A 13,390-nucleotide genomic window follows, 5' to 3' on the forward strand; every position below is an offset into this window, starting at 1 on the left:
GACAAACTAATGCATTTTCCATCTGGAGATAATTTTTTTTGCAAGTCCACACTGAGGATTATAAGACTGTCTTGGCTGCCTCTGTAGAGTTCAGAACTAGTTACAAACTTGTTTGTAGCTAATTGAAGTCATGTCTTTCACCATTTAGAGAGTCAGTGTGAAACAGGCCCTTCCAGCTCAACACACTGCACCACCCAGCAACCCAGCCATTTAACTCTAGTCTCATCACAGGACAATTTACAATAACTAATTAACCTACTAACCAGTATGCCTTTGGACTGTGAGAGGAAACCTGAGCACCTGGAGGAAACCCACACCAATGTACAGACTCCTTACAGACAGTGTTGGAATTGAACTCCAAACTCCAGAATGCCCTGAGCTGCAATATTGTCACACTGACTGTTACGGTACCATGCTGCCCCATGCCATTGTTGCTTCCTAGTTAGCTCCCAAATTGTTCTTGCCAAAAGAAACGGATACAAAGCATAGAAATTGAATGTGAATTAATAGCATGGGAAAAAATGCTCAGAAATCTTGTGTGGTGTGACAGTTTAAATTTTATTTTTGAATCACAATGCTAAATATTCTCTCTGTTCCTAAGCCCGGCAACATAAAATCTTTACCCCATAGACTGAATAATAACTACAAGTCTCTCACCCTCCAGTTTTCCAGTTTTGCATTTAACAAAATCACGTCTGATTTGATTATAACCTCAATTTCCACTTTCTGGTCAACCCACTGTAACTTTTCAACCCCTTATTTTTAAAGTATCTATTTCTGTCTTAGAATATTCAGAACTCTGCTTTCACCACCCTGTGAGCAAAAGAGTTGCATAGACTCCATAATCCTCTGAGGAGAAAACTGCCTCATTTTTGTCTTGTACAGGAACTAGAGGGAGGTAACTAGAATGATTGAAAAAAGAGAGGAGTAAGGGAAATTACCATAAATTAATGTTCATGCCATCAAGTTGGAGGCTATCCAGACAGAACATGAGGTGTTGCTTCTCCAACCTGAGTTTAGCCTCACTGTGGCAGTAGAGGAGGCCATGGACAGATGTATCGGAATGGGAACGGGGAATCGAATTAAGATAGGCAGCCATTGAGAGATCAAGCCTCTTGCATATCACATTCTCAAAATCTCTTAGAATCTTTGATGTTTCAGTCAAGTCTCCTCTTGAGACACTCCACACACATTCCAGCTGTTAGTTTCATAAACCTTCTCTGAACTGGAGTAGACAGTCAGAATCTTGTCTTTTATGTCAAAATGTCAACAGGAAGATGTCCTTTTAAGGTTAGAGGGGAAATTAAAGACAATGTGAGGGGCAGGTTTTTTAAGCAGAGAATAGTAATGTGGTCTTTCTGTGGTTAGTATAACGCCATTCCAGTGCCAGTGACCTGTGTTCAATTCCAGCCCTGTCTGTGAGGTGTTTGTACGTTCCTATGTGACCCATGCCAACATCGGCAGCATTTTGGCTCAGATTACACACTCATCCCAGGAAGAGATCACCAAGCACTTTGTTAGCTTATGAAATTGCAACATCTGACTTGGCTCCTTTTATCCATTTAGGTTTCTTTCACTTTAAGTGAAGAACTTGCATGTATCCAGAATGCCAGTGGGAAAGGTGCACCAATCAGTGCACCCAGAGAACACCCATTCACGATGCAGAGCGTTGGAGGACAGACGTTATCAGTTTTTACGGAAGGACCATCAGGTGAGTGTGCTGAAATATATAAATACAACTTGTGTTATTAATATTGCCTGATGAAAAGTTACATAGGGGGTGGCAAGGTAGCGTAGCGGTCAACAGAATGCTTTGCAGTACCAGTGACCCGGGTTTTGTAAGGAGTTTTGATGTTCTCACTGTGACGGCAGGGGTTTCCTTCAGATGCTCTGGTTTCCTCCCATAGTTGGTAGGTTGATTGTTCATTGTGTGAGGGTTAAATTGGGCGTTACTGGGCAGTGCGGCTCGAAGGGCAGGAAGAGCCTGTATTCCACACTGTATCTCAGTAAATAATAAATACAACTCTGTCCTGGGGGTAACACCCCTGCTCCGACTGCTCATTGTGCTGAGGTTTGAAATCCTTTATACCAGAATTAGGGAGAATTATTTTCACTCCGGGCTGTCATTGTCACTGTATTAGTATATTGGTCAGTCCAGAAATAACTTTGCTTATTGTTTGCCAAATAGAAAATCCAAGATTTAAGCAGTTGCACATAATGGATGACTATCAGTCCATATAAGACCATATAAAATAAGTCCATTTTATTCCCTCCACATTCCCACCAGGTTCTGTTATTCACCTACACACTACAGTTAACCTAACAGCCAAATAATCTACCAATCTTTGGTAAATGGGAGGAAACTGGAATATCTGGAGAAACACACCCAGTTACTGAGAAAAGATGTCACCGCCGTGCAGAGAACAAAAGAGAATCAAACCTGGCTTGCTGGAGCAGTACAGTTGCAGCTTTTCTGGCTATGCCTTCCTTTTTGTAGGTATATGAAGCCAGATCTTGACATTAGTATGAGATTTTAATGCTACATTTATGATCTAAACCAGGAAGCTGTGCCCACATCAAAATACAAATTTTTGATTCAATTTAAACCTGTATCCTAACAATAGTCACGGTCTGAGTGAAAATCAAAGAACCTGAGGTATTGGAAATTTGAAATAAAACAATAGGTACTGGAAACACCTGTTGGTAAAGAGAGACAGAGTTAACTTTTGGGATTGAAAACCCTTTGTCAGAACTGGGAAAAGGTTTGCAGGGAGCATGCGGGATGGATTGGATAAAGGGAATACCTGATAGATTGAGGCCAAGGTTGCCCTGGGGATTAATTGCAAATAAGATAATCTTAATCTTGTTGATGGATGAATGTGGGCATTTAAGGAGATAGGACCTAATTGTCTGTTCATAAGAGCTATGAAATAACAGTGGTTAGAGAAAGAGAACTTTAAGTAAAGGAATGAAATATACATAACATGGAGGGCTGTATGTCATGCCTATTGAGTCACCAGTGCTAATGGAGAGAGAAGAACTGGATTACCTCACCCGTTCTGATATAGACAAGGAAAGTAAAGGCTTCGATGAAAATCCAGTGTTGGAGGTTCCTTGCCCTTCCCTCCACTTTAAATATTTTGAAGAAAAGACTCCCTTTGTAACTCCCTGGCCAGCTCCTTTGTCTTCACCAACCACTATCTTTCTTACAGCGTTTTCCCATGCAACTACAGAAGTTATGTTGAGTTTCCACCTTCTCACAATCCAGGGATCCAAGCAATTTCTCCATGTGATTAATTTGATTTTCTTTTGATCTAGTCTACTGCAGTCAAAACGTTCACAAGGTTGGGCAAACCAAGTCCAGGTGGATGATTGCTTTGCAAATGACTTAAGCTTCATAGTTCTTGCCACTTCAATTCTCCATTCCATCCTCTTGTCTTGACTATCTATCTGTGGCTTCCTGCACAGTTATAAAATACTCAGTGAAAGCTCCTGAACTACCGTGGACATCTTCACTCATCACAACACTGATCACTGAACACAACCCATGGACTCACCTTCAAGGACTCTACAACTCATGTTCTCAGTATTAGTTATTTACTATCATTTTTTTTGTATTTGCACAGTTTGTCTTTTACTTGTTAGTCTTTGTGTGTGGTTTTTCTATTGATCCTATTGTATTGCTTTGTTCTGTTGTGAATGCCTGCAAGTAAATGAATCTCAGTAGTATTTGGCGACATATATGTATTTTGATGATAAATTTACTTTGTAATTTGGTCTTCTGCCTGGTCATATTGTAACACTCTGTACTCAGTTGTGGATTATAGGATTTCTGGTAACTTGGTTTCTCCATCTGCATCTGACTGGGCCAAGTCATCCATCTTTGATCATTGGCTCAGTTTTTCTTCTCTGTAACAGCACAGTCAGAACTGCTGGGCATGTCTTACGGCCCTGTATTTTGTAGCTATTGCTTTTGTCGTAACTGCTTTCACTTGGCAACTGCCCTCATTCCACAGCTTTTATGAACAAAGGACTATGTTCTCTCATTGATCCCATTAACCCTTTAGCTAGTTGATTCCATATACAGCTTATTCCCGAGGCTGTAGCTATCAAAGTATCCCCCTTTTCCTATCCATTCCACTCCAAACCTTTTTTTTTCTAATTTTATAGATGCTCTTCAACTTCAAAAATTAGTTCTGTTTCTCTTTACAAATACATTGCCTGATTTACAGAGTGTTTATAGCATTGTTTCCTTTTAATCAAGCAGATATGTTTTGCTTCACTCCCCACCTGTATTTCAAACACCAAAGCCTGGCTTCACAAGTCAGTGCCATCTAGTTAGCACAGTTTCAGTGCTCTCTATTTAGAACATTTAGACTCAGTAAAGCAGATCCGAGGTGGGGAAAGAAATTGATTTGAAAAGCATTTCCAAGTGTCTAAAAATAATTAAGACTAAGTTTAGACGTGTGGTTGAACAGTATTACAGTCCACATTGGGCAGTAACAAATATTGCGCTCTCCCATCCTTCCTTTCCTTTTTATAGTCATATAACTTGTCACTTGTTGTAATGTGTTTAGTTGATGGATTTCTCCATCCACATTTACAATGAAATTACCTAAACGGAAATGCTCTTGATGCATTTCTTTCTCACTGAAGTAAATGTCTAAGTGCAGTAATGCTAGTTAACTCAGTATTTTACACAGGAATTTGTAATGCAAAAGCAAGTTTCAGGAAGTACATGGTGGTTCAACATTCTTCATGTATCACTTAACACAGTATGTGTTGGAAAGTTGACAGGCTTGTGATGGAGAGAATAAGCAGTCAATAGCTTAGCCTGGGGATCAGAGAATGCACTAGCCCTAACGGTCTAACATCCTGAGGCAATGACCTGATTAGATTTGCTAGTGAGGCTACAGTGCTTGTGGTAAGGCCTTAACATGATGGATATTGATTTCTCAAACTGCTAGATGATGTACTTAATACCAAGAAACAATGTGTCATTGGGGAGGTCATGAGAAATTGTAGGTGGTTTCATGTAAAAGTAACAGCTGTTCCAACAGAGAGCCCTTTGAAAGATCACCCATCACATCTTACAGTGGGAAAGAATGCACATTTATTTCCTTTGCTTTCCTCGTTTTTATTTTGCCCATATCTGTCTATGCCATTTTCTACAAAATTATTCTTTTCTGTGCCGTCTTACAAGTATTTTTGAATCAGCTATACGGCATCATTTCCAGCCTGTCCCCATTGATGCTTCCATGAGATGGATCAAAACATGACCTGTCTTTTAGAAAGGTGTAATACCCTTTCTCCAAAATTCCAATTAGCTTTATCTCATACTGTAGTCTGGCTTACCTTGACACTGTAACTTCCAAAGTTCAGCTTTCCTCTGCTCTTTCTGTAACTTCCTTTTCCAATCTCACTCTACGTTATTATTACATTTTTTCCCACACTGCTCTTGGGTGTTCCTATATCAGGATAGAGTGAATGGATGTGTTGGAGGAAAAGAGATCAAAAACAATCCCAAAGTGTTGGTTGTTTATTCCTCTCCATAGGTGCTGAGTTCCTTCAGCATTTAGTGTGTTACTCTGAATTTTCAGCATCGGAGAATCTCTTGTGTCTTGTTCTTCTACTGTTTTGGTGGGGCACAAGATACGATCAGAACAAAGCAAAGAATTTGTTGAGTGATCTTAGCTGTCATGTTCTAGGAACAAAATGTACGTAAGGTGCAGAAAATCCCAGTGGCAGAAACTTTTGGGAATGTAATTCCAATGTTAATTGAGTAATTGGTTAATTGTGGCAGCCATTTGTTTGAGATGACACTTAAAGAACAAAAACTAATTGAGAAGATAGTCGGGATTCCCTTCATTTATTGGGGACACTAAGTTACTTATTTGGGGCAGGAGATTGTTGCCAAACAGTTTCTCGCTAGTCAGTCATGCGTACTTGTGTGGCCATTAGACACGACACCGTGCTTGGAGCGAGCAGTTTTTAAATAACATCAATGATTACTGTCACTGATAATTGGCAAGAAATAAACAGTAAGACAAGTCTGAACTGTTTTGCTCACTGTGGTTTCAAACATTGGGTTTTGGAGATGCCAAAAACAGCTGGTGTGAAAATGAAACAATTTCACTACTTCAAGTTAGGAACAACAAATAATTTGAAAGCATCAACAATCATGTTGAATGTTCCAATAACAATGAAAATTTGGAGGTGTACGAAGTCTGCGCTTATTTTATTCATTTGTGGTCGATCAAGAGAACACGGCAGAGTACCAACAATAACTATTACCAACTAATATCAGTTTTATAGTACTGTAGTAGTACTGATAGTGTAATTTGTTCTGTATTTAATTTACATACATAGTTTGTACTAAGTTAAACAGTAGTTTGTCTTTTTTATACCTTTTTAACATTTAATATGAAACTTAGGCTAATTGGGGAAGCTGCTTAATTGGGCCAAAATATTCTGGTCCGACAGGACTCAATCTGTTGGAGTCCACTGTATGTCATGTTTCAAGTTCTGTCTATATGATATCTAACAATATTTTCTGACTAGTTACCTTGTTTGCATTTCAGTGATTCAGTATTAACTGTTTTCATATATTGTGTAACTCTGCAGACAAGTAATCTCATTCTGTGGTCGGCATATGATTGGCTTAGTTATCAGAGGTTGATTCACACTCCATTCCAAAGATCAGGAGAAAGGCCACATTTACCTTTGCAGAATTTCTACTGAGGTCTGGAGCTTAAAACTTTACATCTTTTATAATTTTAATTGATAATTATCATGCCATTTCCTTTCATTGTATCTTGAAGTTGCTCACCTTCACATTGTCATGGTTTGCGAACTTTCACAAGGTGGGAGAAAATATCTCTTCAGCATTTCAATTGCTACAGATCCAACAAATTGGATTGGAGTGCAGTCACTACTCAACAGCAATCTGCAGCGAACAGCAAGCACTCTTCTATTAACTCCTTAGCAGTCTTACTTAAGGAAGATGGAGATTCTGAGAAACCTGATTCCTCTCCCTTAAGCAAAAGCACCACAAGCTTAATTACAGGAATTTTCACAAACAGCTGAACCATTCCCAAAAACAGATGGCATTTCAAACTTGTTTAACACACACTGAGAAATGACACCTTCAGCAGTTTCTTGCATCAAAGCCCAAGAAAAATATCAGACTTGTGTAGAAAGTTAAAGTGCAGGTTTGCAAAACAAGACTTTAGGGCCACATGTGTGCAAGAATCCTGTTGTAATGCAGCACACCCCATCAGCACAGAACCATGCTATTGACTCCTGTGCTGTGGTTGGCCAGGCTTGTGTGTTTTTTTTATTGCAGCTGGATGGAAAATAACTCACTAACAGATATCTGGCTTTCCCAGTTGTGGCTGTAAGTCAAGCTGGAAACTGATGACGTTCTTTGCAGCTATGTGTTATGCCCATGTTTTTATCATTTCCAGGTTTGATTTTTTCCAGATTCTTTGCCAGCATCTAGACACAAGATAAAAACATTCTGCGGATCCAGCTCCCTGTTTGCCATTATCCTTCTGTTTGTTGGCTTCTGTTCCAGTAATGTTCACAAAGTATAGAGTTCAAAGTCCATGACTTTGAATGCAAGTTGCTATATTCTTGGTTTTCCTTATCTCTAAAGCCTTCTGCAGTTCCAAATTCCATCTTGCCCCCTGTGATTCTCTGCTTCCGACCTTGAATATTTCTGTCTTTCCACTGGGTAATCGGTGGTTCTCTTCAGTCATTTGAATTCTCTTGAAACCAGTTGTTAAAAGTTTCTCAAAGTATCTTTCTTGCTTTGCTGTTAATCATTTAATCATCCAAGAGAGTTTAACTTATGGGAACTGACTTAATGGAGTAGGACTGCTTTCTTGCAGTGAGGAAGATTGAGGTATGTGAAATAAATACAATATGCTTCCCGTGGCAGACAGCTTGTAAACGAGGTGACAATATTTAATTAGTAAATGGGTTAGTAGGGTGTAACCCCCTATGGTCGCCTCAGGCTCGCTCAGTTTATTCTCGTCTAGGGGGAGCAGCCTTCGGCCCCGCCAAACTGGGTAATCAGCTGGTGTGGATGTTGTGTAATGTCCCCGCCTCACCCAAAAACAGACAGTACACCATAAGCGATTAAATGAGTACAATTTATAAAGGTTACTATAACTAAGTGATTAATAAGGATACAGTATATATGAAGAGAAAAAATAAAGAAAAGGCGCCAAACTTATCAAAGTCCAAACCACTTCGTGCACAACCGTTGGAGCTCAATTACTGAAGTCTTCTGGCCACCATTCGATCCCCTCCGAACTCCTCGACTCGCAGCTCAGGACCCTCTGAAGTGGTCAACCAATCTCTTCTAGCTTCATCCCCCCTCCTCGGGGTACCTCCGGGCCTTGGACCCCCGCTTGGGGTCCGTTCCTCGCCCAGCTTGCAGCATTGCGTCCTCTCTCTCGACCCCCTCGCGCTGATCTCCCCAAAAGCCCGTCAACAAAAGCTTACAGATTCAGAAGAAAGAACATTAATCTCCATTGGGTTTACAAAGGAATACCATTCTCGTTATCAGTAAATTTTAACAAACAAGCTTCCAGCACTCTCTCGCAACAAAGAAACATTCCTGCTTTTAACAAAACAAAGAAACCCTTTCCCAACAGTAACAAAGTAACAAAGAAAACCCCCTTTACACTCTCCCTCCACCAAATAAAAGTCATGTCCTCATGACTACTAAATAACTCGCCACCTTTCCTGCCAACACAACGTAACCCAAGCACAAACAGTGACATCTCCTCCCCACACAGTAAACCTCACGCCCTGTTCCTCAGGCGCTACTTAGGCCAACTATCTGGGAGTTCCCTAACCCTTCTGAGGCCTCTGTACCCCCTCACCTAAACCCTTCAGGCTCGGACACAACTGGGGATACCTTGGGCCCACTACCAACTCCTCTCTCAACCTCTCACTCATGCCCCACACTGCACACAGCTAACCCTCCCCACTACACCTGACTCAATGGGAGAAGGGCCAAAGGTCTCTTCCTCAATCGAGGGAAAGTCAGCAAAAGGCAGCATGTACCACACATCCAGCACATCATCCATCGAATCTGTATTCTTCCTAATTTCTGTGATCGGTAGCTGCTGTTTGATCTTCTCCAAACGGAAACACGTGGTCTGCACTGCTCCTGGCAGTCTCTTCAGCCTCCTGTTCAGTATTCACTGCACTTCTCTCCAGCTTTTTCTTCCTCATGACTTCTTCCAGATCAACTTTCAGGTTTTGCACTTCATTTGAACTGTCGATGGTCATCTTCAGGTTCCCTTCAAGCTTCCGCTTCTCTCTTCTGAGATTTGTCTGTAATTTCTTCACCTCTGCAAACTCCCCTCTCCGGGTTCTCAGTTTGCTATTACCCTCAGTCAGACAACTTTCTTCATTCTCTTCAACTTGTAAGTCTTCCGAATGGTTCCAGATCACTTTCTCCAGTCTCTCTATCTTCATTTCAAACTTGATTCCGTAGAGACAGTCACTCATGAGCTGCGACCTTCGCCAGCCCTGGCACGTGTCCAGAAAACACTTTAACTCTGTAGTTCACAGCTGCTCCTGCAACGACCTCACTTCATATTCTCCTGAGGCAAATCCAAATACCAAGAGATCACCCGCATACACCAAAACTCCAAACGCCAGTTTGGCTTGTACACGCTGGAATTGAGGAGATTGAGAGGGGATCTGATTGAAACGTTTAAGATAATTAAAGGATTTGATAGGATTGAGGCAGGAAATATGTTCCAGATGTTGGGAGAGTCCAGTACCAGAGGGCATGGATTGAGAATAAGAGGTCAGTTATTTAAAACAGAGTTGAGGAAGAGCTTCTTCTCCCAGAGAGTTGTGGAGGTGTGGAATGCACTGCCTCGGAAGACGGTGGAGGCCAATTCTCTGGATGCTTTCAAGAAGGAGCTGGATAGATATCTGATGGATAGGGGAATCAAGGGATATGGGGACAAGGCAGGGACTGGGTATTGATAGTGAATGATCAGCCATGATCTCAGAATGGCGGTGCAGACTCGAGGGGCTGAATGGTCTACTTCTGCACCTATTGTCTATTGTCTATTGCCTCCACATCCCCTATGGTCTTCCACCTGCCCCGCAGGAAGGTTGCAAGGGCTCCAGATATGCCCTGTGGCATCTTTTCGGACCTGAAGACTCCTAGGGAATTTATAACGGCCGTCTTCTCCTTGTTGGCCTCACTCATCGGGATCTGACAACATCCACTCCTCAGATCCAGCACCTTAAACCACTTCACACCATTCAGACAGGCCATCACCCCTTCGGCCCTCAGGGCCATATTCTGGTCACTGACAATGCGCCTCTTCAGCGCAATATAATCCACACACACGCTGCCTACATCTTCCACGGCTGTAGGGGCCAGTCGCCGCAACCTCCCTCTCTCTGAGGTGTCTTCAGCAGTCAACTCCCTCATGGTATTTTGGAGCGTCCACTAAGAGGGTCTCACCCTCAGATACTTCCCCCAGGCCATACCACCACTGGTTCTTGTTTGAATTCGGTATCGGCCCAATGCTGCTACACACGTCCGCACAAGCAGCTCGAAACTCTGGGTGCATCGACAATGCCTCCAAACAGCGCTCACCCGCCTCCTCCGGGCAGGCCCCCAAGCGCACCAGCAGGATATTGGTTCCCTCTAGAACAGAAACGCTGCCCGTCTCAACAGTGTCCGGACAGATCAGCATTAACGATTCATGAACCTCAGTCTCCTCCACATTTGCCTCTAAGAACTCCATCTTCACTGACCAACAACCGTTGTCTGGATAATCACCGGCACTGGTACCCCAAATCTCCAGTGTCCTCAATGTCGTCAAGGGTAAATGCTTCCAATAACGGTTATAAAACAAACTGTACAGCAACTTAACCGGCGCCCCAGTGCCGAGGATGGCTTTAACTTGACTTCCATCCATCCGTAACAACACCTGTGCGCTTGGTCCCTCTAAGCCTTCAGGAATAGGGTCTGCTCCTTTCGGGAGTTCGTTGGTACATTGCTGGGAATGTACCCCCCCAGAGACCCCAAGCCGTTCCCCCACTGGGCCTCCTCTAAGTTTCCCGACACCTGTCAAATCAACGGAATAACTGATCCCCTTGGCACCACAAGCAATTTATCTGCCTCCCTAGGAAAAAGGGATACCCTAAAAACTTTCCACCAATCTCCTGCCACGGATATGATAAGCCCCCCCAGCTGCGGCATTTGACTTCCAGTCAAACCACACGCATTTTCCCACACTTTCCCAGAACTGGCAGCGGTCACTTCGAGGTAATTGCGCCCGACAGTTCTAACAAAGTCACCAGCCCGCCTACTCAAACTTTCAACCCGTCTCTGTCGCTTTTCCTCAGCCAAGCACTGCCACTCACCCAACATCTGAGGGGTCCGCTCCACCCACGCCTCCGTCCCTTTAGGGCTGGACATTATTCCAACAACCGGGCGGAGCCCACCACTGCTGAAACATCCCAACCTGTCACTCCTCACTCTCCAAACAGTACGGACAACCCATGGTCCAACCACCATTTCGTCAGCACTAGTCGGAACTCGAACAACGACCTCCAGGCTACCAACAGCAGCCACCCCACCCAACACACACACAGTGATAACCAGCAATCGCACACCCACAAAGACACACCAGCTCTTCGCCGCAGACACAATTTAAAGAGGGTGATCACACAGCTTCCACAGAAATCAATCCCAGACGAGCACCCCACAATGTAACCCCCTGGGTCACCTCAGCTCGTTCTCACCTAGGGGGAGCAGCCTTCGGCCCCACCAAACTGGGTAATCAGCTGGTGTGGATGCTGTGTGATGTCCCCGCCTCGCCCAAAAACAGACAGTACACCATAAGCGATTAAATGAGTACAATTTATAAAGGTTACTATAAATAAGTGATTAATAAAGATACAGTATATATGAAGAGAAAAAATAAAGAAAAGGCGCCAAACTTATCAAAGTCCAAACCACTTCGTGCACAACCATTGGAGCTCAATTACTGAAGTCTTCTGGCCACCATTCGATCCCCTCCGAACTCCTCGACTCGCAGCTCAGGACCCTCCGAAGTGGTCAACCAAGCACTTCTAGCTTCATCCCCCCCTCCTCGGGGTACCTCTGGGCCTCGGACCCCCGCTTGGGTCCTCGCCCAGCTTGCAGCATTGCGTCCTCTCTCTCGACCCCCTCGCGCCGATCTCCCCAAAAGCCCATCAACAAAAGCTTACAGACTCAGAAGAAAGAACATTAATCTCCATTTGGTTTACAAAGGAATACCATTCTCGTTATCAGTAAATTTTAACAAACAAGCTTCCAGCACTCTCTCGCAACAAAGAAACATTCCTGTAAACAAGCTTCCAGCACTATCTTGCAACAAAGAAACATTCCTGCTTTTAACAAAACAAAGAAACCCTTTCCCAACAGTAACAAAGAGAAAAAGAAACCCCCCCTTTACAAGGGGATAAGAAAAATCTCTTCAGCCAGAGAATGTCAAGCAGCTAGAACTCATTTCCAAAACCAAGGGCAAGAGAGACAGAAACCTCACCATGATGAACCATAACTTGCAAGGCAATGGACAAGGCAGGTAGGAATAAGGAGAAATATTCTTACAGTCTTATGTTTTGAAGGGATAAATGAAGAGTGGAGAGAGAATAAAGGCGAACTGTGGAATATAAAGTACAGCAGGCTCTGGTTAATTGGGCCATTGGTTAATTGGGATAGAGAATTTTTAAGACAACTCTTAAAGAACAAAAACTGAATTGAGAAAATAGCTGGGATTCCCTCAGTTTATTTGGAACTCTGTGCGACCTATTTGGGGCAGGAGATTGCTGCAGAACAGTTTCTAACTAGTGTCAGTGTCAGTCTCATGCGCTTGCAAGCAGTGAGACACTACACCATGCTTACAGCCATCAGTGTTTAAATAGTGTCAGTTGCATGTGTTTGTGTTCAAAAAAGCAGTGATTTTTGTCACTGATAGCTGGCACGAAATAAGCAGAAAGATAACTTGTTTTGCTCACCGCAGTTCCAAGGAGTCAAGCTTGAAGATGTCAGAAATGGCCAGGAGTGAAAATGAAACTATTTCAGTACTTCAGCAAGTTAGGAATTGCAAAGGGATTGGCAGTCATCTTGAATGCTACAATGAATACACAGATTTGGAGGATGCAGTCTTCTACAACATTGCATGGGAGGCAGTCCATTATCTGCTCTAGGTGTCTACACTGATGTTCATTTACAATCATTCAAAAGATCACGGCAAATGAATTCCTCCATCGACAACTATTAGGAGCTAATATACAGTTTTATAGTACTGTAGCATTGGTAGTGTTCTACTTTGTTCTCTATTTCATTTAAAAA

The 13,390-nt window shown here is 42.8% G+C and overlaps 1 protein-coding gene across 2 annotated transcripts in view; it reads left to right on the forward strand.

Annotated features, from left to right (window-relative positions):
- gtf2f2a (general transcription factor IIF, polypeptide 2a) overlaps nucleotides 1–13,390 on the forward strand; it is a 139,942-nt gene that overhangs the window by 39,537 nt on the left and 87,015 nt on the right. For both annotated transcript variants that reach the window (XM_059967843.1, XM_059967844.1), the window contains exon 4: nucleotides 1,567–1,711. In XM_059967843.1, the coding sequence (XP_059823826.1) occupies nucleotides 1,567–1,711 (145 nt within the window). The remainder of the gene's footprint in view (nucleotides 1–1,566; nucleotides 1,712–13,390) is intronic.

This window comes from Hypanus sabinus, chromosome 4, assembly GCF_030144855.1.
Source record: "Hypanus sabinus isolate sHypSab1 chromosome 4, sHypSab1.hap1, whole genome shotgun sequence".
NCBI lineage: Eukaryota > Metazoa > Chordata > Chondrichthyes > Myliobatiformes > Dasyatidae > Hypanus > Hypanus sabinus.